Source organism: Rhinopithecus roxellana, chromosome 8 (genome assembly GCF_007565055.1).
Source record: "Rhinopithecus roxellana isolate Shanxi Qingling chromosome 8, ASM756505v1, whole genome shotgun sequence".
Classification (NCBI taxonomy): domain Eukaryota; kingdom Metazoa; phylum Chordata; class Mammalia; order Primates; family Cercopithecidae; genus Rhinopithecus; species Rhinopithecus roxellana.
This window is the reverse complement of record NC_044556.1, coordinates 124,295,207-124,321,843: the sequence shown is the minus strand read 5'-3', so window position 1 is coordinate 124,321,843 and position 26,637 is coordinate 124,295,207. Positions and strand designations below refer to the sequence as shown.

The window sequence follows — 26,637 nt, the reverse complement described above, 5'->3', positions numbered from 1 at the left end:
TCCCTGACTCCTGGATGGCACCACTGAACCTCCAACCCCAGGGTCTGAGGGACTTCCTCACCCTAAAGGGAAGGACACGGGCATGGCTGGCTTTGCCACCTGCTGATGGTAGAGCTCCAGAGCCTCAGTGAACATAGGCAGCAGCCAGGGAGTGGTGACAGCAGACCTTGGGCAAGACCCAGTGCTGTGCTGGCTCCAGGTCTGACTCAGTGTAGTCATAGTTGTGATAGCCACAGGGGTAACTGTGTCATTCAATCTCCAGATTAAGGTGGCTCAGGACAAAGACAGAGAGACTGTTTGGGAGAAACTAAGAAAAGAGAACAAGAGTCTCTGCATGGTAATCCAGAGAATTCTCCCAGATCTTATCCAAGACCATCAAGGCAGTATATCTATGAGTCTGCAACAACCACAGCATTACTGAGCTTGAGGAGCTAGCCCCTAAAGTAGATACAGCTTAGATCATAACACCCAAGTTCTTTCAAATATCTGAAAAGCATTCCCAAGAAGGACAGGTACTAATAAGCCCAGACAGTGAAAACTATGATAAATACCTAACTCTTTGATGCTCAGACACTGAAAAACATCTACTAGCATCAACACCATCCAGGAAAACATGACCTCACCAAACGAACTCAGTAAGACACCAGGGACCATTCCTGAAGAAACAGAGATATGTGAAACTTCAGGAAGAGAATTCAAAATAGCTGTGTTGAGAAAAATCAAAGAAATTCAAGATAACACAAAGAAGGAATTCACAAATCTATCACAGAAATATAACACAGATTGAAATTTTTTTTTAATTAAGCAAAAATGCTGGAGCTGAAAAATGCAATTGGAGCCAAGGAACAGATCAGAGTCCTTTAATAGCAAAACTGATGAGGCAGAAGAAAGAATTAGTGAGCCTAAAGGCAGGTGATATGAAAATACAGTCAGAGAAGTCAAAAAGAAAAAGAATTACGAAACAATGAAGCATGGCTACAGGATCTAAAAAAAAGTCTCAAAGGTGCAAATCTAAGTGTTATTGGCCTTAAAGAGGAGGTAGAGAAAGAGATAGGGCTGAAAGTTTATTGAAATGGATTCCCAAACCTAGAGAAAGATACTAATATTCAAGTACAAGGAGGTTATAGAACACCAAGCACATTTAACCCAAAGAAGACTATGTCAAGGCATTTGACAATCAAACTCCCAATGGCTAAAGATAAAGAAAAGATCCTACAGCCTGGGCAACATGGCAAAACCATGTCTCAAAAAAAAAAAAAAAAAAAAAGGCAAGAAATGAAATCATAGCAACAGCGAAAATCATCTTCACTAAAGAAAGACAGGAAGGAAAGAAAAGGAAAGACCAGAAAACAAATTGCAAAATGGCAGAAGTACATCCTCACTTAGAAATAATGACAATGAATGTAAATGGACTAAACTCTCCAATCAAAAGACACAGACTGGCTGAATGAATGAAAAAGCAAAACCCATTCATCTGTTGCCTACAAGAAACAAACTTCACCTACAAGGATACATATAGACCAAAAATAAAGAGAAGGAAAAAGACATTCCATGCCAACTGAAACAAACAAACAAACAAAAAAAGAGCAGGAATAGCTATACTTATAGTGAAAAAATAGATTTTAAGACAGAAAACTATGAGAGACAAAGAAAGCTGCCATATAATGATAAAGGGATCAATTCAGCAAGGAAATACAACAATTTTAAATATATCTGCCCTCAACACTGGAACACCAAGATAAATAAAGCAAATATCATTAGAGCTAAAGAGAAAGATAAACCCCAACACGGTAATACCTGAAGACTTCAACCCCCCACTGTGAGCACTGGACAGATCTTCTAGACAAAAAATCAACAAAGAAACATCAGACTTAATCTGCACCATAGACCTAATGGACTTCATAGGTATTTACAGAATATTTCATCCCATGGCTGCAGAATACATATTCTTTTCCTCAGAACACAGATGATTCTCAAGGACAGACCATGTTTTAGGTCACAAAACAAGTTTTAAAACATTCAAAAAAACTGAAATAATATCAAGCGTCTTCTCTGACCACAGTGGAATAAAACTAGAAACTGTTAAAAAGAGAAATTTTGGAAACTATATAAATACAGAGAAATTAAACAATATGCTCCTGAATGACCAGTGGGTCAATGAAGAAATTGAGAAGAAAATTGAAAAATTTCTTGAAATAAATGATTAAGGAAACACAACATGCCAAAACCCAGCAAAAGCAGTACAAAGAGAGAACTTTATAGCTATAAATGTCTACATCAAAAAGAGGAAAAACTTCAAATAAACATTCTAATGATGCATCTTTAAAAATTAGAAAAGCAGGAGCAAACCAAACCCAAAATTAGTTGAAGGAAAGAGCTAATAAAGATCAGAGAAGAAATAAATTGAAACTTAAAAAAATGAACAATCAATGAAACAAACCACTGGTTTCTTGAAAAGTTCAGCAAAATTGACAAACCTTTAGCCAGACTAAGAAAAAAAATCAAAAAGATACAGATAAATAAGATCAGAAATGAAAACAGAGACATTATCACTGAGATGGCAGAAATTCAAAGGGTCATTAATGATTACTATGAGCAACTATATGCCAATGAATTGGAAAATCTAGAAGAATATAACAAATTCCTAGACACATAAAACCTACCAAGATTGAACCATGAAGAAATCCAAGACCCAAATAGACTGATAACAAGTACTGAGATTGAAGCAATAATAATAAGTCTCCCACTAAAGAAAAACCCAGGAACCGATGACTTCACTGTTGAATTCTATCAAACATTTAAAGAACTATACCAATCCAAATCAAACTACTGCAAAACAGAGGCAGAGGGAACTCTTCCAAATGTCCAGACTCGTTCTACAAGGCCAGTATTACCTTGATACCAAAACCAGACAAACATACATCCAAAAAAAAAAAAAAGAAGAAGAAGAAAACTATAGGCCAATATCTCTGATAAATACTCATGCAAAAATCATCAGCAAACCAAATTCAACAATACATTAGAAAGATCATTCATCATGACCAATTGAGAGTTATCCCTGCGATGCAAATCAATCAATGTGATACACTGTATCAACAGAATAAAGGAAAAAAACTACGGTCATTTGAATTGATACAGAAAAAGCATTTGATAAAATTCAACATCCTTTCATGATAAAAACCCTCAATAAAAGCTTGAGATAGAAGGAACATACCTCAACATAATAAAAGCCATATATGACAGACCAACAGCTAGTACCATACTGAATGGAGAAAAACTGAAAGCCTTTCCCCTAAGATCTGGAACACAACCAGGATGCCCACTATCACCGCTATTATTCAACATAGTACCAGAAGTCCTAGGTAGAGCAATCAGCACTTTTACCACTGTTAATCAACACAGTACTGCAAGTCCTAGCTAGAGCAATCAGCACTGTTACCACTGTTAATCAACACAGTACTGCAAGTCCTAGCTAGAGCAATCAGACAAGACAAAGATATAAAGGGCATCCAAATTGGAAAGAAAGAAGTCAAATTATCCTTGTTTGCAGATGATATAATCTTATATTTGGAAAAACCTAAAGGCTCCACCACAAAACTATTAAAACTCATGAACAAATTCAGTAAAGTTGCAGGATACCAAATTACAATACAAAAATTGGTAGTATTTACATATGCCAATTGTCAACAATGTGGAAAAGAATTTTTAAAAATAATCCCATTTATGGCCAGGTGCGGTGGCTCACGCCTGTAATCCCAGCACTTTGGGAGGCCAAGGTGGGCGGATCACGAGGTCGAGAGATCAAGACCATCCTGGCTAACCCGGTGAAACCCCGTCTCTCCTAAAACTACAAAAAATTAGCCAGACATGGTGGCAGGCGCCTTGTAGTCCCAGCTACTCAGGAGGCTGAGGCAGGAGAATGGCGTGAACCCGGGAGACGGAGCTTGCAGTGAGCCGAGATCGCACCGCTGCACTCCAGTCTGGGTGGCAGTGTGAGACTCCATCTCAAAAAAAAATAATAATGATAATCCCATTTATAATGGCCATAAATGAAACTAAATACGTAGGAATGAGCTTACCTGAAGAAGTAAAAGATCTGTATAATGAAACCTATAAAACACTGATGAAAGAAATTGAAGTGGACACCAAAAATATGGAAAAATATCCCATGGATTGGAAGAATCAATACTGCTGAAATCTCCATATTACCCAAAGCAACCTACATATCCAATGCAACCCCTATCAAAAAACCAATGGTGTGCTTCGCAGAAATAGAAAAAACAATCCTAAAATTTATATGGAACCACAAAAGGCCTAGAATAACCAAAGCTATCTTAAGCAAAAAGAAAAAAAAAATTGAAGAATCACAACTGACTTCAAATTATACAACAGAGCTATAGTAACCAAAACAGCATGGGACTGGCATAAAAACAGACACATAGACCAATGGAACTGAAGAGAGAACCCAGAAATAAATTCATACGTCTACAGTGAACTCATTTTTGACAAAGGTGCCAAAAACATACATTGGAGAAAGAACAGTCTCTTCAATAAATGGTGCTGGGAAAACTGAATATCCTTATGCAGAGGGATGAAACTAGTCCCCTCTCACCATATACAAAAATCAAAACAAAATGGATTAAAGACTCAAGTATAAGACTTCAAACTATAAAACTACTACAAAAAAACACTGGGGAAAATCTCCAGGACATTGGTCTAGGCAAAAATTTCATGAGTAATACCCCACAAACACAGGCACCCAAAGCAAACATGAACAAATGAGATCATATAAAGTTAGAAAACTTCTGCACAGCAAAGGATACAATTAACAAAGTGAAGAGATAACTCACAGAATGGGAGAAAATATTTGTAAACTACCTATCTGACAAGGGATTAATAACTAGAATATAAAAGGAACATCTCAAACAACTCTATAGGAAAAAAATCAAATAATCTGATTAAAACATGGGCAAAAGATCTGAATAGACATTTCTCAAGGAAAAAACACATAGAAATGGCAAACAGGCATATGAAAAAGACGCTTAAAATCTTTGATCATCAGAGAAATGCAAATCAAAACTGCAATGAGATATCATCTCACCCCAGTTAAAATAGCTTACATCCAAAAGGCAGGCAATCGCTAATGCTAGTGATGTAGAGAAAAAATAACCCTTGTACACTGTTGGTGGAAATGTAAATTAGTACAACCACTAAGGAAAACAGTTTGGAGGTTCCTCAAAAAAAAAACGAAAAATTAAGCTACCATATGATACAGCAATCCCACTGCTGGGTATATATACCAATAAGAAAGGAAATCAGTGTAGCAAAGGGATATGTGTACTCCTGTGTTTGTTGCAACACTGTTTACAATAGCTAAGATTTGGAAGCAACCTAAATGTCCATCAACAGATGAATGCATAAAGAAAATGTGGTACTTATATACAACAAAGGACTATTCAACCATAAAAAAGAATAAGATCCAGTCATCTGTCAGCAGGGCACGGTGGCTCATGCCTGTAGTCCCAGCACTTTGGGAGGCCGAGGCGGGTGGATCACCTGAGGTCAGGAGTTCAAGACAAGCCTGGCCAACACGGCGAAACCCTGTCTCTACTAAAATACAAAAAATTAGCCAGGCATGGTGGTAGACACGTGTAATCCCAGCTACTCAGAAGGCTGAGGCAGGAGAATCACTAGATCCGGGAGGTGGAGGTTGCAGTGAGCTGAGATCGCACCACTGCACTCCAGCCTGGGCAACAAGAGTGAAACTCCATCTCAAAAACATAAAAATAAAAAAAAGATCCAGTCATTTGCAACAACATGGATTGGACTGGAGATCATTATGTTAAGTGAGATAAGCCAGGCGCAGAAAGACAAACATTGTATGCTATCACTTATTTTTTGGATCTAAAAATCAAAACAATTGAAGTCATGGACACAGAGTAGACAGATGATGATATGGTTAGGCTCTGTATCCCCCGCCCACATCTCATCTTGAATTGTAATCCCCAGTTGCTGAGGGACAGACCTCGTGGGAGGTGACTGAATCATGGGAAACTGAATCAGTTTCCCCTATATTATTCTCATGATAGTGAGTGAATTATCACAAGATCTGATGGTTTTATAAGAGGGCTCTTCCCTTTTCTCTCTCTCTCTCTCCTGCCGCCTTGTGAAGAAAGTACCTGCTTCCCCTTCTGCCATGATTGTAAATTTTCTGAGGCCTCCCCAGTCATGCAAAACTGTGAATCAATTAAACTTCCTTTGTTTATAAATTACCCAATTTTGGGTAGTACCCTTACAGCAGTGTGAGAACAGACTAATACAGATGGCTACCAGAGGCTGGGAATAGTAGCGATGGGTTGAGAGGGGGAGGTGGGGATGGTTAATAGGTACAAAAAAAATTGAAAGAATGAGTAAGACCTAGTATTTGACAGCACAACAGGATGACTATAGTCAATAATAACTTAATTGTACAATTTAAAATAACTTCAAAAGTATAACTGGATTGTGTATAACTCAAAGGATAAATGCTTGAGAGAATAAATACTCCATTCTCCATGATGTGCTTATTTCACACTGCATGCCTTTACCAAAACACCTCATGTACCCCATAAATGCATACACCTACTATGTGTCCACAAAAATTAAAATTAAAAAAAATTTAAAGAAACAAAGAAGGTGATTATATAATAAAAGGTCAATTCAGCAAGAAACTATAATAATTGCAAATATATGCACTCAACATCAAAGTACCTATATATAAAGCAGATATTAATAGATCTGAAGTGACACATTCTGCAATACAAAAATAGTAAGAGATTTCAACAACCCACTTTCAGCAGTGGACAGATCATCCAGACAGAATATCAATAAAGGAACATCAGACTTAAAGTACACTCTAGGCTAAATAATATATGAGACATTCCATCTAACAACCGCACAATATACATTCTCCTCAACTGTATATGAAACATTCTCTAGAACAGATCATATGTTAGGCCACAAAACAAGTCTTAACAAATTTAAGAAGACTGAAACAGAATCAAGTATCTTTTTCAACCACAACAGTATAAAACTACAAATTAATAACAGAAAAAACTTTGGAAAATTCACAAATAATGGAAATTAAACAACATGCTCCTGAACACCAAGGAGACGTGTCAACTGATAAAACAGAAATACAAAGAATCATAAAATACTGTTATAGTTCATTATATTCAGTTAAACAACCTAAAAGACATGAATAATTCCTTGACACATACAACATACCAAGATTAAATTATCAAGAAATAGAAAATCTGAACCAACCAATAATGAGTAATAACACTGAATCAATAATAAACAGTCTCTCAACAAAAAAAGAAAGCCCAGGACCTGATGGCTCCATTGCTGAATTTTACCAAAGACTGAAAGATGAATTAATACCAACTGTTCTCAAACTTTTCCAAAAAATTCAAGAGAACAGAGTAATTCCAATCTCATTTTGTGAGGCCAGCATTACACTAATACCAAAGCCAGACACAGACAAGGACACTACAAAAATGGAAAACTACAGGCCAATATTTCTGAAGAACACAGATGCAAAAAACCTCAGCAGAACACTAGAAAACCAAACTCAACAGCACATTAAAAAGATTATTCATCATGATCAAGTGGGATTCATCCAGGAGATGCAAGAATAAGTTAACATATGCAAATCTGTAAATGTAATGCATCACATGAACAGAATGAAGGACAAAAGCCATATGATAATTTCAACTGATACAGAACAAGCATTTGACATAATTCAACATCCTTTCATGGGAAAAACTCTCAATACATTAAGTATAGAATGGATATACCTCAATAAAATAAGGCCATATATGACAAACCCACAGTTAACATTACACTCAGTGACGAAAGGTTAAAACTTTTCCTCTAAGATTCAGAACAAGACAAGGATGCCTACTCTTGCCGCTACTATTCAAAATGAGAAGAGAAAGAAATAAAAGGCATACAAACTGGAGAAGAAATCAAATTGTCCTGGTTTGCAGATGACATGATCTTATTTATAGCAAACCCTAAAGACTCCATAAAAAAACTGTTAGCGGCCGGGCGCGGTGGCTCAAGTCTGTAATCCCAGCACTTTGGGAGGCCGAGACGGGTGGATCACGAGGTCAGGGGATCGAGACCATTCTGGCTAACACAGTGAAACCCCGTCTCTACTAAAAAATACAAAAAACTAGCCAGACGAGGTGGCGGGCGCCTGTAGTCCCAGCTACTCAGGAGGCTGAGGCAGGAGCATGGCATGGACCCGGGAGGCGGAGTTTGCAGTGAGCCGAGATCCGGCCACTGCACTCCAGCCTGGGCGACAGAGCGAGATTCCGCCTCAAAAAAAAAAAAAAAAAAAAAAAACTGTTAGCATTAATACATAAATTCAGTAAAGTTGTAGGATACAAAAATCAGTAGCATTCCTACAGAGTAACAGCAAACTATCTGAAAACTAACTTTTTAAATCACATTTACAATAGCTACAAAAGATAAATACTTAGAAATAAATTTAACCCATGAGGTGAAAGATCTCTCCACTGAAAACTATAAAACATCGATGACAGAAATTTAAGATACAAGTAAATGGAGTGATATACTGTGTACATGGATTGGAAGAATTAATATGTTTAAAATGTCTATACTACTCAAAGCAATCTACAGATCACAACGCAATCCCTAACAAAATTCCAAAGACATTCTTCATAGTAATAGGAAAAAAAAAAAAATCCTAAATTTCATACAGAGCCAAAAGGATCCCAAATAGGTGAAGCAATCTTGAACAAAAAGAACAAAGCTGGAAGCATTACACTATCTGACTTCAAAATCTACTGCAATGCTAAAGTAACCAAAACAACATGAGATCAGCATGAAAAATAGGCATATAGACCAATGGGATAAAGAGAACAGAAATAATTCCATGTGTTTAGAGCCAACTGACATTCAACAAAGGTGCCAAGAACATACAACAGGGAAAGAACAGTCTCTTCAAATAAATGGTTTTGAAAAAACTGGATATCCACAACATGCAGAAGAATGAAATTAGAGATTAGACTTTTATCTCACACCACTATACATAAAAACAAACTAAAAATGGATTAAAGACTTAAACTACTAGAAAAAAATAAAGGGGACCAGCTCCATGACACTGGTTTGGGCAATGATTTTTTGGATACAACCCCAAAAGCATAAGCAACAAAAGCAAAAATAGATAAATGGGATTACGTCAAACTAAAAAACATGTGCAAAACAAAACAAACAATCAACAGTATGGAAGGGCAACCTACAGAATGGGAGAAAATATTTACAAATCACATATCTCATAACAGATATGCAATATATGTGTATGTGTATATATGTATAGATACGTATATTGCCTGTATACATATATACATACATACATATATACACATATATATGTGAAATTCGCACAACTCGATAGCAAAAAAAAAAAAAAAATTCTTTAAAGGGACAGGGGACCTAAAAGACATTTCTCAAAAGAAGACATGCAAATGACTAACAGGTGTATGTAAAGGTACTCAACATCACTAATCATAAGGGAAATGGAAATCACAACCACAATGAGATATCATCTCACACCTGTTAAAATGGCTATTATCAAAAAGCAAAAATAAGTGTTCCCAAGGATGTGGAGAAAAGGGAACCCTTGAACACTATTGGTAGAAATACAAATTGGTACAGCCATTATGAAAAACAGTATGGTAGCTCCTCAAAAAATTAAAAATAGAACTACCATATAATTTAGCAATCCTACTACTGCATATATATCCAAAGGAAATGAAACCAGTATGTCAAAGAGACAGATGCACTCCCATGTGTACTGCAGCAGTATTCACAATAGCCAAAATATGGAATCAACCAGTGTCCACTGAAAGATGAATGGATAAACAAAATGTGGTTTATCTAAACAATTAATTATTATTCAGTCATAAAAAGGAACGAAATACTGGCACCTGCTACATCACATATCAATGTAGATGAAACAAAATGCTCAAAAAACATTATGCTAAGTGAAAGAAGCCAGACACAAAAAGTCACATTTTGCATGATTCCACTTACATGAATTATGCAAAATAAGTAAAGCCACAGAAATAGAAAGCAGATTAGTAGCTGCCAGGGGGAAGGGAAAGGGGAGAACAGGGAGTGATTGCTTAATGGGTATAATATTTCCTCTTGGATGACGAAAATGTTTAAGAACTAGATAGAGGTGATGATTGCCCAAAATTGTGAATGTACGAAAATGCCACTGAATTGTCCATGTTTAAATAGTTAATTTCATGTTATGTGAATTTTACCTTAGTTTTAAAAGTGAATTGTTTTTATGTTTTAATCAACTGACTAACTTGACAGAATAATGTCATAGTTACAAGTACAAATTTTAAAGTCAGATAGCCTGGACTCAGATCTCAGCTTTGCCACTTTGAACTGAGTGAGCTGAGCAAGTGATTATGCTCTCTCTGTCTCAGTTTCTCATCCTTAAAACCAAGTTAATAAGATTATTCACAGGATTGTAAGACTCAAATAAAGTAACATATTTGTAATACTTGGAATGTTCTTAGAATATAGTAATCACTAAATAAATAATAGCTAAAAATAATTATGTTTATGGTAATCAAAGAAAAAAATAGTTTCATACAGAAGAAAGACTGAGAATTCTAAGATGCTTTTTTCAACGATAATAAAAATCAAGAAATTTACTATTAATAAACCATACCCTAGAAGCACATGATACAAAGTCTTAAAGTAAACATCTGTCATTTAGTTCTAGTTTCTATAAAAAGAGTATTGAGCACAGAGCCAAATGATGTGTGCCTTTTGTGAGGTCAGTTATCTCTCAGCAGCAACCAAGTAGCAAATAGAGTAGATACCCCACTATTTCAAAAAAAAGTAGTGGTAAGGGGTGCAGCAACAGCAAAAAACAAGAACTGAATAATGTCAAATGAGAAATAGGACATGACATAACAAACATAAAAATTCTAAAATCACATGAGATCATTTGAAACTTCTCATTAGACACTTCAAAAATAATTGAGACCAGGTGCAGTGGCTCACGCCTGTAATTCCAGAACTTTGGGAGGCTGAGGTGGGCAGATTACTTGAGGTCAGGAGTTCGAGACAAGCCTGGCCAACACGGCGAAACCCTGTCTCTACTAAAAATACAAAAAAATTGGCCAAGCATGGTGGCACACACCTGTATCCAGCTACTCAGGAGGCTGAGGCAGGAGAATTGTTTGAACCCGGGACGCAGAGGTTGCAGTGAGCCAAGGTTTTCCACTGCACTCCAACCTGGGTGACAGGGGAGACTTCATCTCAAAAAAATAAAAAATAAAAATAATTGAAATAAAATAGAAAACAACAACAGCCAAGTGATGCTGTCAAATTTAAATAGTTGCATAAGTGGCAGTGGGGACTATGCAACTTAGGAACCAAATGAACCAAATTCTTTTCTGCATCTTGTAGAATATAGCCTAAGGGTAAGAGAGGTTAGGAATAACCTCCACTTCTCCCCACAACACACACACCTCCTTTGAAGATTGTAAGTAAAGCAGCTATACAGACAGAAGAAACTGAGTAAGTCCAACTTCTTACCCTCTTCTGCTTCATCATCCTGAGGTGACATTGGACCCCCTCCACTAGTAGGAGTGACTGGTTCCTCCTTGTCAGACTCTCGCTGTAGACTCACCACCTCATATATTGCATCTCCAGCATTGGTATGGCCTTTTCCCTCAGACTGAGAAAAATATAACAGTATATCTAAGTATTAGAAATTTGAAGGAAACATTGGCAGATAGTATTGAAAGATATTATTTTAAATAGTTCATTCAAAAGAGCTGCAATGAAGAATGGCATGTTGTGTTTGATCTCCAGCATGTCTGAGATTCTGAAAACTTTTAAGGTGCATTGTCCTTCACAGGATATTCTAAATTTATGTTCCTCTAGTATTATTTTTAACTAATACAATGAAACCTACTCATTATTTTTGGAGAGCTCAATTTCTTTTCATCAGAAAAACCTGAGACACCACAGGTTCTAGGACAGACAGATAAGCAAGTGATGCTAGACTCTTAACTGGCTACGTTACACAAAACTAAAGTATATAGCTCAAAGAATTTTTACAACTGTATACAGTTGGGCAACCACACCCATACCAATATGCCTTCCTGTACTATACCCATCCCTGACAGGTAGCCACAGATATAGCTGTTATATTTTTTGTTAAAGATATATTTGTTATATGTATAAAAATATATGCGTGGGTTACATATAAAAGTATGGATTTAATTTGCTAATCAAATTATAAATTATATATATTAGCAAATCAAATCCAATTTTATACATATACATAAAACAATTTCAAATAAATATTTATTCAAATATATTTCAAATCAAATATATACAAACCAAATTACAAATTTTATACATACACACATACAAAATACATCACAACCAATAGGATTTAGTTGGGGAATGCCAAGCTGGTTCAACACTGGAAAAATCAATCAGCATAATCCACTATATTAATAGACTAAAGAAGAAAGACCATATGTTCATATCAATTAATGTCATATCAAAATAAAGTGCATTTGAGAAAATCCAGCATTCATTCATGTCAAAAATGTTCAGTAAACAAGTAATACAAGGATGCTTCCTCAACCTAATAAAGAGTATCTAAGAAAAATCTACAAGTAATACTACGTTTAAAGGTGAAAGGCTGAATAATTTCCCCCTGAGATGGAGGAAAAAGGAAGAATGTCCACTGCCACCACTCTCATTCAACAGCCCATGGAAGTCCTGTCCAGTGCATTACAGCAAGAAAAAGTATACAGATTAGAAATAAAACTGTTCTTATTTACAAACAATATAACTGTCTTTCTCAGAAGTTGACAAACGTTTTGTATAAACAATTCAACTCTGCTGTTGTAGTACAAAATTCTACAATAGTGGTAAAATATTTCATCTACACTTAAGTTTCCTATACAAGCAGAATCTGAACTACTTTGATCTCATATAGAATCTAAATATTGCACCTAAAAACTGAGTTTCAAATAAAGTATATTTTTATTTAAAAACACTATTTGTTTCCTGGCCGGGCACGGTGGCTCAAGCCTGTAATCCCAGCACTTTGGGAGGCCGAGACGGGCGGATCACGAGGTCAGGAGATCGAGACCATCCTGGCGAACATGGTGAAACCTCGTCTCTACTAAAAAAAAAAAATACAAAAAACTAGCCGGGCGAGGTGGCGGGCACCTGTAGTCCCAGCTACTCGGGAGGCTGAGGCGGGAGAATGGCGTAAACCCGGGAGGCGGAGCTTGCAGTGAGCTGAGATCCGGCCACTGCACTCCAGCCTGGGCGACAGAGCGAGACTCCGTCTCAAAAAAAAAAAAAAAAAAAAAAACACTATTTGTTCCCAATATTCACATATTTTAGATAACTAAAAAATCAATCTGTATTTGTAAAGAAAATTGCCTGGTTCATATTAGCATTCATTACAGCTTAGCAACATGTAAAGAGGAGCTCAATAAATGTGGGTTGGCTAAGTCACATTACAAAGATTCATCACATTTATGCAAATAAACTCTAAAACCTTTTTCAATATGGCATGCCACCATCAACTACTAAATACAAAGTACAATATGCTGATATCTCTAAAAATTCTCTAAAGTTACAAGTCTCAACAGTGGCTATAAATGAGGAAACCAGATCTGAGGCTTTTTATATTTTAAACACTAATGCTTAATCCTTAGGGCAGGATTTAGGAATCTGGATTTTTTTTTTTTAAGGGTCACAAGTTATTCGGATGCAAAGCTGAACTGAGAACTATTGCCTACACGACCTGTTATTTTCAAAAAGAATGTCTATATAAAACACGTAACAGAATCAAATATTCTCAGTAAGCTACAGATACATAAAATCACATGAAAAAAATACATTTCCAAGCAGCTTCTATTTACCTCTGCAAAGGTGACAGTAAAGACGCCAAAGGTAATCAGAAGCACTAAGTTAAAAAAAAAAAAAAGTCCCCAACAGATTATTTTCTCACAACTTTAGAAGTACTCCACAACCTTGTTAATTTTCACCTTTCTGCAATTAGAATAGTTATTCTTATTATTCAGTTACTTTTGGTTATTTACTGACTGATCATACTTTGATTTAAATAAGTTTAAACCAATATGCATCTTCAAATAGGAATTTTCTTTTATGCTTTTTAACTCTGATAGTTGATTAAAAGTTTTGTCTCCAACTAAAAGGAATGTCAAGGCACTCAAAAGTAAAGAAGAGATTTGGAGGAGAGGGCAAGAAAACATTTGATATTTTGATATCAAACCCACACTTAGCACAGATCAAAAAAGTAGCTTACTTCCCTGTATTGAAAGTCAAGTCACAGAAACTTCTGAGAACAGCTAAACTCCTGTCCTGACCTGGAGCCTATCCTTTTCTTATAGGCAAGCCTCTTCCCTCCAAACTATGTCTTGTCTGAAAACAAAAACAGTAAGTTGGCATGTAGAAAACAGATTTGTCAAGAGAAAAGTTTCTGTTCCCCCTTAACTCTTCACCCGAAGTACTATTTCATGTCTTTTTACCATTATAGCTCCTCTCAATTCATTCTAACTTTCCTTCCTCTCTTGTTTCTTGAGACCTCTCTCTTTTCTGAATCCAAATTGTGTCCCAAGCCACACAAAAAGCAAGTAAAGTATTTAGAAAAATGCTCAGCACACAGGAAGTGCTACACAAGTGTTATTTCTTGTTATCGTTTTGTGCTGTTGATGTAACACTACGAAGCATGAGAGAGTCTAACCTATAGTACAATACACAAGTAATGCTCAGGAATAATGAAGCAGCAAAAGTAGCTTCTGTGTCCTAGTCTAGCACTACTCTGGAAATTCTGCAAAAATAATTACTATGGTAATAACAATAAGGATAGCAAGAATTCAATCCTAACAACAATCCAAGCTTGTCCATATCTTAGAACTTTTTCATTAGTTGTTCCTTTGAAAGGTCTTTCCCGGTATCTTTATATTGACAGTGGCAGGAGGCAGACAAATTCTAGGCAGACAGGGGCAGGTCCCCAGTGAAACCCCACCTTCAAGCCAAAAGACAGTTTAAAGCCTGAAAGCCAAGCTACAAGTCAAATCCGCAAACCGGACTGAGAATGTCTTCCCATTTGGCACATTTTCCTCTGATTGATCCCCAGCCTTCACCTATTTTATATATACCTACCCTTCCCTAATTGACTTTTTACACTGTTGTGCCCAACTTTGAGTAGTGCTTTTGTTTTAATCTTTTTGCAGACTCACAAATCAATCAGCATACACTCCCCAATCTGAGCCCATAAAAGCCCCAGACCCAGCCACAATGGGATAGAAGCCACATGACTTTGCGTAGGGGACCACCCTTGCGTCCCCTCTCTGCTGAGATCTGTTTCGTTCCTAAATTAAATTCTCCACCTTCCTCACTCTTCGATTCTCAGCGTCATCCTATTCTTCTTGGACATGGCACAAGAACTCAGGACCCACTGAAAGTGGGTACACAGAAGGCTGTAACATTGTGGCCCTCTGCCCTCTGCTGGCAGAGGGCAGCTGCCCCAAACAACAGAAAGCAGCAGTGGGGCTGAGCCAGGCTGCAGCCATAGGCCAAAGTGGGGCAAGGGTCTGAAAGAGCTGTTAACACATCACCATCCGTTCCAGATGGCAGCGTGTTAACAGCTCTTTCAGCCCCTTGAGCCAATTAACATGCTGTAACACCCCCTCAGGGGCTTCGGAGTCATGGCACCCCTGCCTGGGTACCACCACATTCCTCCATCTGGACATCAGAGACCATCACAGGAGTGGTTTGAGACACGCCTAGTCCAGCAACAAGCACTGCACAAAGCCTGCTTCTGTGCGGGCACTTGGAACAACTGGTCAGACCACATACTTGCTCGCTCACACCCCACCTCCAACCAGGGGTTGAACACACAGTCGCAATGGCCACGGGATCTGTGACAAATTGCAGGCCAGGCATGAACTGGCAGGCCAAGTGGATGGGGCATCTCCTGTGGTGAAACCAGGCCCAGCAAGGCCCAGACAGGGGCATTACCACCCAGAGGTCTCCGACTGGCAAAGTGACCAAGAAAAATCCTGCATCACTATGGTGAGTTCCTTCTTGTCATTCAGTTCTCAGACCATTCATTCACTCATTCATTCATTCATTCATTCATTCATTTGAGATGGAGTCTTGCTCTGTCACCCAGGCTGAAGTGCAGTGGCACCATCTTGGCTCACTGCAACCTCTTCCTCGCAGGTTCAAGCAATTCTCTGTCTCAACCTCCCGAGTAGCTGGGATTACAGGCGCCCAGCACCATGCCCAGCTAATTTTTGTATTTTTAGTAGAGGGTTTCACCCACTTGGCCTCCCAAAGTGCTAGGAATACAGGCATAAGCCACCAGGCCTGGCTTCAAGTGTTTTAAAGCTTGAACATTTCACAGCCTTCCCAAGATCAAACTTCAGTTTCAAAACCGTGTTCCTTGGCACCTTGCTTTTTTTTTTTTTTTTTTTTTTTTTTTTTTTTTTTTTGAGGCAGAGTTTCGCTCTTGTTGCCCGGGCTGGAATGCAATGGTGCAATCTTGGCTCACCGCAACCTCTGCCCACCGACTTCAAGGGATTCTCCTGCCTCAGCCTCCCAAGTAGCTGGGATTACAGGCATGCGCCACCACAACCTGATAGTTTTGTATTTTTAGTAGAGATGGGGTTTCTCCAGGTTGGCCAGGCTGGTCTCGAACTCCCAACCTCAGGCAATCCATCGGCCTTGGCCTCCCAAAGTGCTGGGATTACAGGCATGAGCCACTATTTCCAGCCACCACTTGGCTTTTCAAATACTTCAGGGGGCCCTGAAGTGTCCAGCAAATGAGAGGTAAACAGGATTATTTGACATGTTTAGGTACACAAGATTGCCAAAATGATGTTCAATCTTCTTTAGGTCGTATTTTTGTGAATAATGCTAATATAAGTTCAAAAATCATATGGGATTTCTAAAATTCTAATGTCTAAGTATATGCTGTCAACCATAATTAATGTTAAGTTATCATAAACCACAGAAATAACCACACTTCTTTGTTAATTGTGTTTGTAACTGTAACTACCCTGGATATTTTGCTATTCATAGACAATTGTTGTCTTATTTTAATCCTTTTCAAAAGATGGTTTATAATAAGCCATAGAAACTTTAACAGTTGCTCTCAAACACAGACTTCTAATAACTTTGGAGACTGTAACATTTTAATAAATGAAAATGTACAGGACTCACGAAGAGCTGAAATATTCATGAATATCAAGCAAATCAAGAGTTAACTAAATGCACTGAATTCATAAAGCCGAAGAAACCTTTTTGACTTTTGCTTGGAATACTGTTGATCCATGCTTTGTTTCTCAGAGTCAAGGAAACTCATTTTGAACTATTTATGGCCTTCAATAATTGAGTAAGGTATATTCCTATGATCAAGATTTGGAGCATGTTTGTTTCTCTCTGTCTGGTTCCGCCAGAATTTGGAAACCATCTGTGAGTCTTCTTATGGCAATATAGTTGTTTGCATCAGTGTGGTAAGAATTCATTTTTCTTTCACAACTGAACACAATTGGAGAAAGTGGTTACTTTACTGAGACTGAGTCAATCTCAACTTGCAGAGTCCATAAAAGCCCAGTGGGAAACTGGCCTCCTACCCTTGTCTACACAGTCCCTGTACAGAGTTCATGACTTGTGGTCAGTAAAGAATGTCACTTTCTAATAGGTCCAGAAGCTCCAAGTTTATCTTGGGACCCTAAGAGGAGAGAATCACCCAACTCACAGGTGTTTGAAGATACAAACCCATGATTGGGCTCAGCTTTAAAAGGTCTTATCTGAAATTCCTTGTGGAACAAATTTCCATCAAAGTCAATCCAAAAGGCCTATGTAGAAATAATTATTCTTGATGTACTTTATGTAAATAATCAGGCCAAATATAAAAGTAAAGTCTATTTTGCAAACCACTCAGTCCTATGATGATTGGTTTTTTAACAACATGAGGACTAGACAGAGAGAAATCATGTTTCAAAACTTATATTTGCCATTAAATTCTAAACTCACTAGTTGTTTTTAAGTTTTTGCCTACATTTTAGACTAACCCTGCTTGTTCCCGTAAACCACCCAGCAATTTCCGGCTGCAGCTCAGAAACAACAAAAGGTATGGGTAACGTAAAAGTCTGGATCAGGTCGGGCGCGGTGGCTCCCTCCTGTAATCCCAGCACTTTGGGAGACCGAGGTGGGCGGATCACGAGGTCAGGAGATTAAGACCACCCTGGCTAACACGGTGAAACCGCGTCTCTACTAAAAATACAAAAAATTAGCCAGGCATGGTGGCAGGCACCTGTAGTCCCAGCTACTCAGGAGGCTGAGGGCAGGAACCCGGGAGGCGGAGCTTGCAATGAGCCAAGATTGCACCACTGCACTCCAGCCTGGGCCACAGAGCCAGACTCTGCCTCAAAAAAAAAAAAAAAAAAAAAAAAGTCTGGATCAATATTCTAGTTCAATAAAGTAATAAAAACCATTTTTAAAATCCAGCTAGGCACAGTGGCTTATGCCTATAATCCTACCACTTTGGGAGGCCAAGGCGAGAAGATCTCTTGAGACTAGGAATTCAAGACAAGCCTAAGCAAAATACCAAGACCCTGTCCCTACAAAAATAATTTTTAAAAAATTAGGTGGCTGTGGTAGCTCATGCCTGTTGTCCTAGCTATTTGGGAGGCTAAAGTGGGATCATCACTTGGGCCCTGGAGTTTGAAGTTACAGTGAATTATGATTGTGCCACTGCATTCCAGGCTGGGTGACACAGTGAGACCCTGCACCCTCTTAAAAAAAAATCATAAAGCTGAAGAATACAATCACTGAATTTAAAAATTTTTTAACAGCATGCTTCAACAGCAGACTTGGCCAAGCAGAAGAATAAAAAAATCAGTGAATTCAAAGATGAGTCATTTAAAAGTAGCCAGTTAGAGAAGCAAAAACAAACAAACAAAAAAAGAGTGAAGGAAGTCTACAGGATATCTGGAACACCATCAAGCAAAACAACATAAGCATTCCAGAAATATCCGAAGGAAAAGAGACAGATAAAGAGACTGAAAAATCTATATAAAGAAATAATGGCTGACAAGATCCCAAATTTAAGAAAAGAAGAGGACAGTCAAATTTATGAGACCCAAAGATTTCCAAACAGGTTGAAAAGTCTACACCAGGACATAGTATAATTAAATTGTCAAAAGTCAAAGACAGAGAATTATGAAAACGGCAGGAGAAAAGCACCTTGTCACATACAAAAGAGCCCTTGTAAGACTATAAGTGGATTCCTCAGCAGATACCTTGCAGGGCAGGAAAGAGTGGAATAATACAGTCAATATATTGAAAAAAAAAAAAAAAAACCCTCAACCAAGAATACTATACCTGGCAAAGCTGTACAGTAGAAATGAAAGAGAGAGACTTTCCTCAACAAACAAAAACTAAAGGAGTTCATCATCACTAAGATCTGCCTTATAAGAAATGCCAAAGATCTTCAAGTTGAAATGAAAGGATACTAATTAACAATGTAAAAACATATGAATGTATAAAACTCACTGGTAAAAACAGATAGTCAAAATCAGAATTCTCTAATATTCTTGTGGTGGTATGTATCTCACTTTCAACTTTAGTATAAAAGTTAAAAACAAACATATTAAAAATGATTATAGCTAAAATAATTTTAATGGGCACACAATATTAAAAGCTGTAACATCAATAACCTAAAATATGAGAGATGGGGGAGTAAAAGTGTAGAATTTCTGTATGCAACCACAGTTGAGTTGTTACTGGCTTAAAATAAGATGTAATAATTATATTTTATGTAAGCCTCATGGTAATTACAAAGCAAAATCATGTAGTAGATACATAAAAGATTAATAGAAAGAAATAAAAGCCTACCATTACAAAAAGTCAACAAATATAAAGACAGCAAAAAAGAAAGAAAGGAATGAAGGAACTACAAACCATTTAAAAAATTAACAAGGCCGGGCGCGGTGGCTCAAGCCTGTAATCCCAGCACTTTGGAAGGCCGAGACGGGCGGATGAAGAGGTCAGGAGATCGAGACCATCCTGGCTAACACGGTGAAACCCCGTCTCTACTAAAAAATACAAAAAACTAGCCGGGCGTGGTGGCGGGTGCCTGTAGTCCCAGCTACTTGGGAGGCTGAGGCAGGAGAATGGCGTGAACCCGGGAGGCGGAGCTTGCAGTGAGCTGAGATCCAGCCACTGCACTCCAGCCTGGGTGACAGAGCAAGACTCTGTCTCAAAAAAAAAAAAAAAAAATTAACAAAACGACAATAAGTCCTTACCTACCAATAATTAAAGGTAAAAGGATTATTCGATCAAAAGATATAGAGTAGGCTGGGTGCTATGGCTCACACCCATAAGCCCAGCACTTTGAGAGGCTGAGGCAGGCAGATTACTTGAGGTCAGGAGTTCAAGACCAGTCTGGCCAATACAGTGAAACCCTATCTATAATGAAAATGCAAAAATTAGCTAGGTGTGGTGGTGTGCACCTGTAATCCCAGCTACTCGTGGGGCTGACGTAGGAGAATCACTTGAATCCAGGAGATGGAGACTGCAATGAGCCAAGGTCACGTCACCAGTGCACTCCAACCTGGGCAACAGAGTAAGACTCCTTCTCAAAACAAAAACAGAAAGATATAGAGTGACTGAATGGATACAAAATTAAGATCCACAAATATGCTACCTACAAGAGACTCACTTTAGCTTTGAGAACACACAGGCTGAAAACGAAGAGATGGAAAAACATATTCCATGCAAATGGTAACCAGTAGAGAACAGGGTGGCTATATTTATATCAGACAAACTAGATTTTAAGTAAAAAATTGTCAGAAGAGACAAAGAAGATCATTATATAATGAAAGAGGGGTCAATTCATCAAGAAGATTTAACTATTGTAAATAGTAATACATCTAACATCAAGGCACCTCATTATAAAGCAAGCATTAAGAGAACTGTAAGGAGAAATAAATGACAATATAAAAATAGAGGGGACTTTATTATGCCACTCTTGACAGTAGATAGATCATGCAGGCAGAAAATCATAAGGAATCAACAAATTTGAACAACACTATAGAAAAAACGGACCTAACAGACATATAAAGAACATCCTATCCAACAGCAGCAAAATACACATTCTTGTCACACACACACACACATATTTAGAATAAATATGTCAAGACACACAAAAAAAGTCTTAAATTCAAGAAAATTAAAATCATATCATGTATCTTTGATCACAAACATATAAAACTAGAAATGAAAACAGAGGGAAAAATGGAAAATTCAGATATATAGAAAGTAAAGAACACACTTCTAAGCAATCAGTGGGTCAAAAGAAAATTTAAAATATATCTAAGAAAAAACAAAATGGAAATACAACATATCAAAACTTATGGGATAAAGCAAAAGAAGTTCTAAGTGGGAAAGTTTATATTGATAAATGTCTACATTATGGGGGAAAAAAAAAAAAAAAGACCTCAAACAACTTAACTTTACATCTCAGCAAACTAGGGGAAAAAGCTGGACCCAAATTAGCATACGGAAAAAACAGTAAAGACTAGAGTAAAAATAAATGAAATAGAGAATAGTAAAACAACAGAAAAATGGACAAAACTAAAAGCTGTTTTTTTAGAAAGATAAAACTTGACAAAACTTTAGCTAGAATAACCCAGAAAAAAAGAAAGAAGACTCAAATAAATAAAATTACAAATGAAAGAAGAGGCATTATAACTGATACCACAGAAATACAACAGATCATAAGAGACTATTATGAACACCTATATGCCAACAAAATGGATAACCTGGAATAATAAATAAATTCCTGGAAACATAGGACCTACCAAGATGAAATAATGAAGAAACAGAAAATCTGAACAGACCAAAAAAAAATAAGAAGACTGAATCAGCAATAAAAAGTCTCCCAGCAAAGGAAAGTCCAGGACCTGATGGTTTTACTACTGAATTTCACCAAACATTTAATGCCAATCCTTCACAAACTCCTCCAAAAAAAATGGGGAGGAGGAAATACTTGCAAATTCATTTCATGGGGCCAGCATTACCCTGATACCAAAGCCAGAGAAAGACATCACAAGAAAACTATAAGCCAATAATCCAAATGAACACAGGTGCAAAAGTTCCCAGCAAAACACTAGCAAGCTGAAATCAACAGCACAGTAAAAAGATCATACAACATGATCAAATGGTATTCATCCCTGGGATGCAAGATGATTCACCATACACAAATCAATAAATGTGATAAGCCACATTAATAAAACATAAAAATCATATGACCTTCTCAATAGATTCAGAAAAAAGACAAAATTCAACAACCTTTCATGATAAAAAGCCCAATAAATTGGGTATAGAAGGAAAGTACCCCCAAAAATAAGAAAGGCCATATATGACAAACCCACAGCTAACATCATTCTCACAGGTGAACAGTAACAAGGGTGCCCACTCTCACCACTTCTATTCAACATAGTACTGAAAGTCCTAGCAGGAGCAACTGGGCAAGATAAGGCATCCAAATTGGAAGTGAAAAAGTTAAATTGTTTGTTGATGACATGATCCTATTACATGGAAAATTCTGATGACTCCACCAAAAAAAACTGTTAGAACAAACAAATTTAGTAAAGTTACAGGGTACAAACTCAACATTCAAAATTTGCTTGTATTTCTATATAAAATCAACAAACTATCTGAAAAATAAATGTAAAAAAAAATCCCATTTACAGTAGCATACCAACAAAAAATCCCTTAGACATAAATTTAACCAAGGCAGTGAAAGATCCATACACTGAAAACTATAAGACATCGGCTGGGCATGGTGGCTCATGCCTATAATCCTAGCCCTTTGGGAGGCCAAGGCAGGCAGATCACCTGAGGTCAGGAGTTCAAGACAAGTCTGGCCAACATAAAAAACCTGTCTCTGCTGAAAGTACAAAATTAGCCAGGCGTGGTGGCAGGCACCTGTAATCCCAGCTACTCAGGAGGCTAAAGCAGGAGAATAGCTTGAACCTGGGAGGTGAAGGTTGCAGTGAGTCGAGATCACAGCACTCTACTCCAGCCTGGGCGAAAAGAGCAAGACTCCGTCACAAAACAAAACAACACAACAAAAAACAAAACTGTAAGACACTGATGAAGGACACTGAAAATGACACAAATAGATGGAAAGATATCTCATGTTCATGGATTGAAAAAATATTGTTGAAATGTCCATACTATCCAAAGAAATCTATAGATTCAATGTGATCCCTATCAAAATCCCAATGGCATTTTTCACAATCCTAAAATTCATATAGAACCCAAATATCCATAGCAATCTTGGAAAATAAAACAAAACAAAGCTGGAGGCATCACACTTCCTTATTTCTATATATTACAAAGCTATAATAATCAAAACAATAGTATATTGGCATAAAAACACACAGACCAATGAGACAAAACTGAGAGCCCAGAAGTAAGCCTACACATATGTAGTTCTGTAATAAATGATTTTGGGAAAACTAGATATTCATCTGCAAAAGAATTAAAATTGGACTCCAATCTTTTATCTTTCACAAATATTAACTCAAAATAGACAAAAAGACTTAAATTTGAGACCTGATACCATAAAACTCCTAGGATAAAATACAGTGGAAAAATTCCTTTACACTGGTCTTGGTAATTATTTTTTGAATATGACCCCAAAAGTATAGGCCAAAAAAAGCATAAACAAGTACAACTACAAGAAACTAAAAGGCTTCTATATAGCAAAGGAAATATTCAACAAGATGAAAAGGCAACTTATGGAAGGGGGAAAATATGTGCAAACATATATCTGATAAGGGGTGTGTGTGTGTGTGTGTGTGTGTGTCTGTTTGTCTATCATACAGTTCAATGGCAAAAAAAAGAAAAAACCAAATACTCTAATTAGAAAATGGACAAAAAACTGGAATAGACAGTTTTCCAAGGAAGACATACAAATGGCCAACAGATACATGATATGGTGCTCAATATCACTAATCTTCAAAGAAATAAATGCAAGTCAAAACCACAATGAGATATTACCTCACACCCATTAGAATGGTTATTGTTAAAAGGACAAGAAATACGGCCAGGCACAGTGGCTCATGCCTATAATCTCAACACTTTGGGAGGCCAAGATAGGAGGATCAGCTGAGCCCAGAAGTTTGAAACCAGCCTGGGCAACATAATGAGACCCCATCACAGAAAAAAAAAAAAAAAAGACAAGAAATAACAAATGTTGGTGAGAACAGAACCCTTGCACACTGACAGTAGGAATGTAAACTGGTACAGCCAGTATGAAAAACAGTACAAAGATTCCTCAAAAAATATAAAATAGAGCTACCACATAATCTAGCTATCACACTGCTGGGTATGTATCTGAAGGAAACAAAGTCAGTATCTTGAGATATCTGCACTCCATGTTCATTGCAACATTATTCACTAGACATGGAAATGTGTCTGTCAATGAATGAATGAATATATATTTTTTTGCAGATAATGGAATATGGCTCAGCCATAAAGAACAAGAAAATTCTATCATTTGCAGTAACATGTAAAGGTGGAAAGCATTATGCTAAGTAAAAAAAAGCTAGACTAGGAAGACAAATACTGTATGATCTCATTTTTAACTAGTCTAAAAAAGTTAAACTCATAGAAAGAGAGTAGAATGGTGGTTGCCAGGAGAAGGGGTTTGGGGGAAAAAGTGAGATGCTGATCAAAGGGTAAAAACTTTCAGTTATAAGATGAATATGGTCCATGGTGGCTATAGTTAACAATATTGTATTGTGTACTTGAAATTTGCTAACACAGTAGTAGATCTTAAGTATTCTCCACACACACACAAAAAGGTAACTTACGTGAGGTGACAGATGTGTTAACTAGATTTTGGTAATCATTTCACTATATATATGTATCAAATCATTGCATTGTACACCTTAAGTCTATTCCACTTTGTCAATTATACCCTGAGATGAAAAATTCATGAACTAGGTAGAGATAAATTAAAGTATGTGTAAAACCTTTATACTAAAAGTGACATAACTGCTGAGATAAATTAAAGAAGAGCTAAAAAAAAGAAATGATATTCCATGAGATAGGCCATGTTTATTGAAGACTCACTCTTTTTAAGACAGCAACTCTTAGAGGACAGGTGCAGTTGCTCACTCCTGTAATCCCAACACTTTGGGAGACCGAGGAGAGAGGAACACTTGAAGTCAGGAATTCGAGACCAGCTTGGCCAACATGGCAAAACCCTGTCTCTACTAAAAACACAAAAATTAGCCAGGCATGGTGGTGGGTATCTGTAAGTCCAGCTACTTGGGAGGCTGAGGCAGAAGAATCACTGGAACCTGAGAGGCAGAGGTTGCAGTTAGCTGGGATGGTGCCCTGCACTCCAGCCTGGGCGACAGGTTGAGACTTCATGTCAAAAAAAAAAAAAGCAACTCTTCCCAAAATCATATACATATTCCAAGCATTCTCAGTCAAAATCTGGGAATGCATTTTTCTTTTTTTATTATTTTTTAGAGATGGGGTGTCACTCTGTGGCCCAGGCTGGAGTGCAAGTGGCATGATCACGGCTGACTGAAGCCTCAAACTCCTGGGCTCAAGCAATCCTCCCACCTCAGCCTCCTGAGTAGCTGGGACTACAGGTGTGCACCACCACACTTGGATAATTTTATTTTACTTTTTTTTACAAAGTGAGTCTTGCTATGTTGCCGATGCTGGTCTCAAACTCCTAGCCTCAAGTGATCCTCCTGCCTCAACTTCCCAAAGTCCTGGGATTACCAGTGAGAGCCACTGCATCCAGCCTGGGCATGCATTTTTCTACAAACTGACAAACTCATCCTAAAATTCAGATGGAAATGCAAAGAACCTGCAACAAATAAAACAACTTTAAGAATGAGAAAGGTTGGGAAGCTTACAACACAGACTTTATTACATAATATAAAGTTGTAATGATCAAGACTGTGTGGTACTCACAGAGAAATCAATGGAAGAGAAATAGTGTCCCAGAAACAGACTTATACATCTACAGTCAATTAATTTTAGACTAATTCTATGGATAAAAGAGTCTTTCCAACAAATGATGCTGGAACAACTGTATACCCATATGAGACAGGTGTGGGAAGATGACCTCAAGCCTTCATGCCATACATAAAAATTAACAGAAAATGGATAATAGGCCTGAAACTATAAAGTCTCTACAGGAAAATATAAAGAACATCTTCACAACCTTGGGGTAGGTAAAAGTTCCTTACATAGGACACAAAAAAAGCAAAAATAATAAAATAAAATATTAATATGACTTCATCAAAATGTAAAATTTCAGTTCTTCAAAAGACATTAAGAAAATAAAAAGGCAAGCCACTGTCAGGAAGAAACTATTTGAAATATGCGTATCTGACAAAAGAAAATATATTCAGAAAATATAAAGAACTCCTGCAACTCAGTAAGACAAACAAAAAGTGTACAAAAATTTTAGATAGACATTTTATA

The 26,637-nt window shown here is 37.3% G+C and overlaps 1 protein-coding gene across 2 annotated transcripts in view; it reads right to left on the bottom strand.

Annotated features, from left to right (window-relative positions):
- Nucleotides 1-26,637, bottom strand: part of RABGAP1L (RAB GTPase activating protein 1 like) — a 781,286-nt gene that overhangs the window by 626,929 nt on the left and 127,720 nt on the right. For both annotated transcript variants that reach the window (XM_010367378.2, XM_010367376.2), the window contains exon 11: nt 11,635-11,776. In XM_010367378.2, the coding sequence (XP_010365680.1) occupies nt 11,635-11,776 (142 nt within the window). The remainder of the gene's footprint in view (nt 1-11,634; nt 11,777-26,637) is intronic.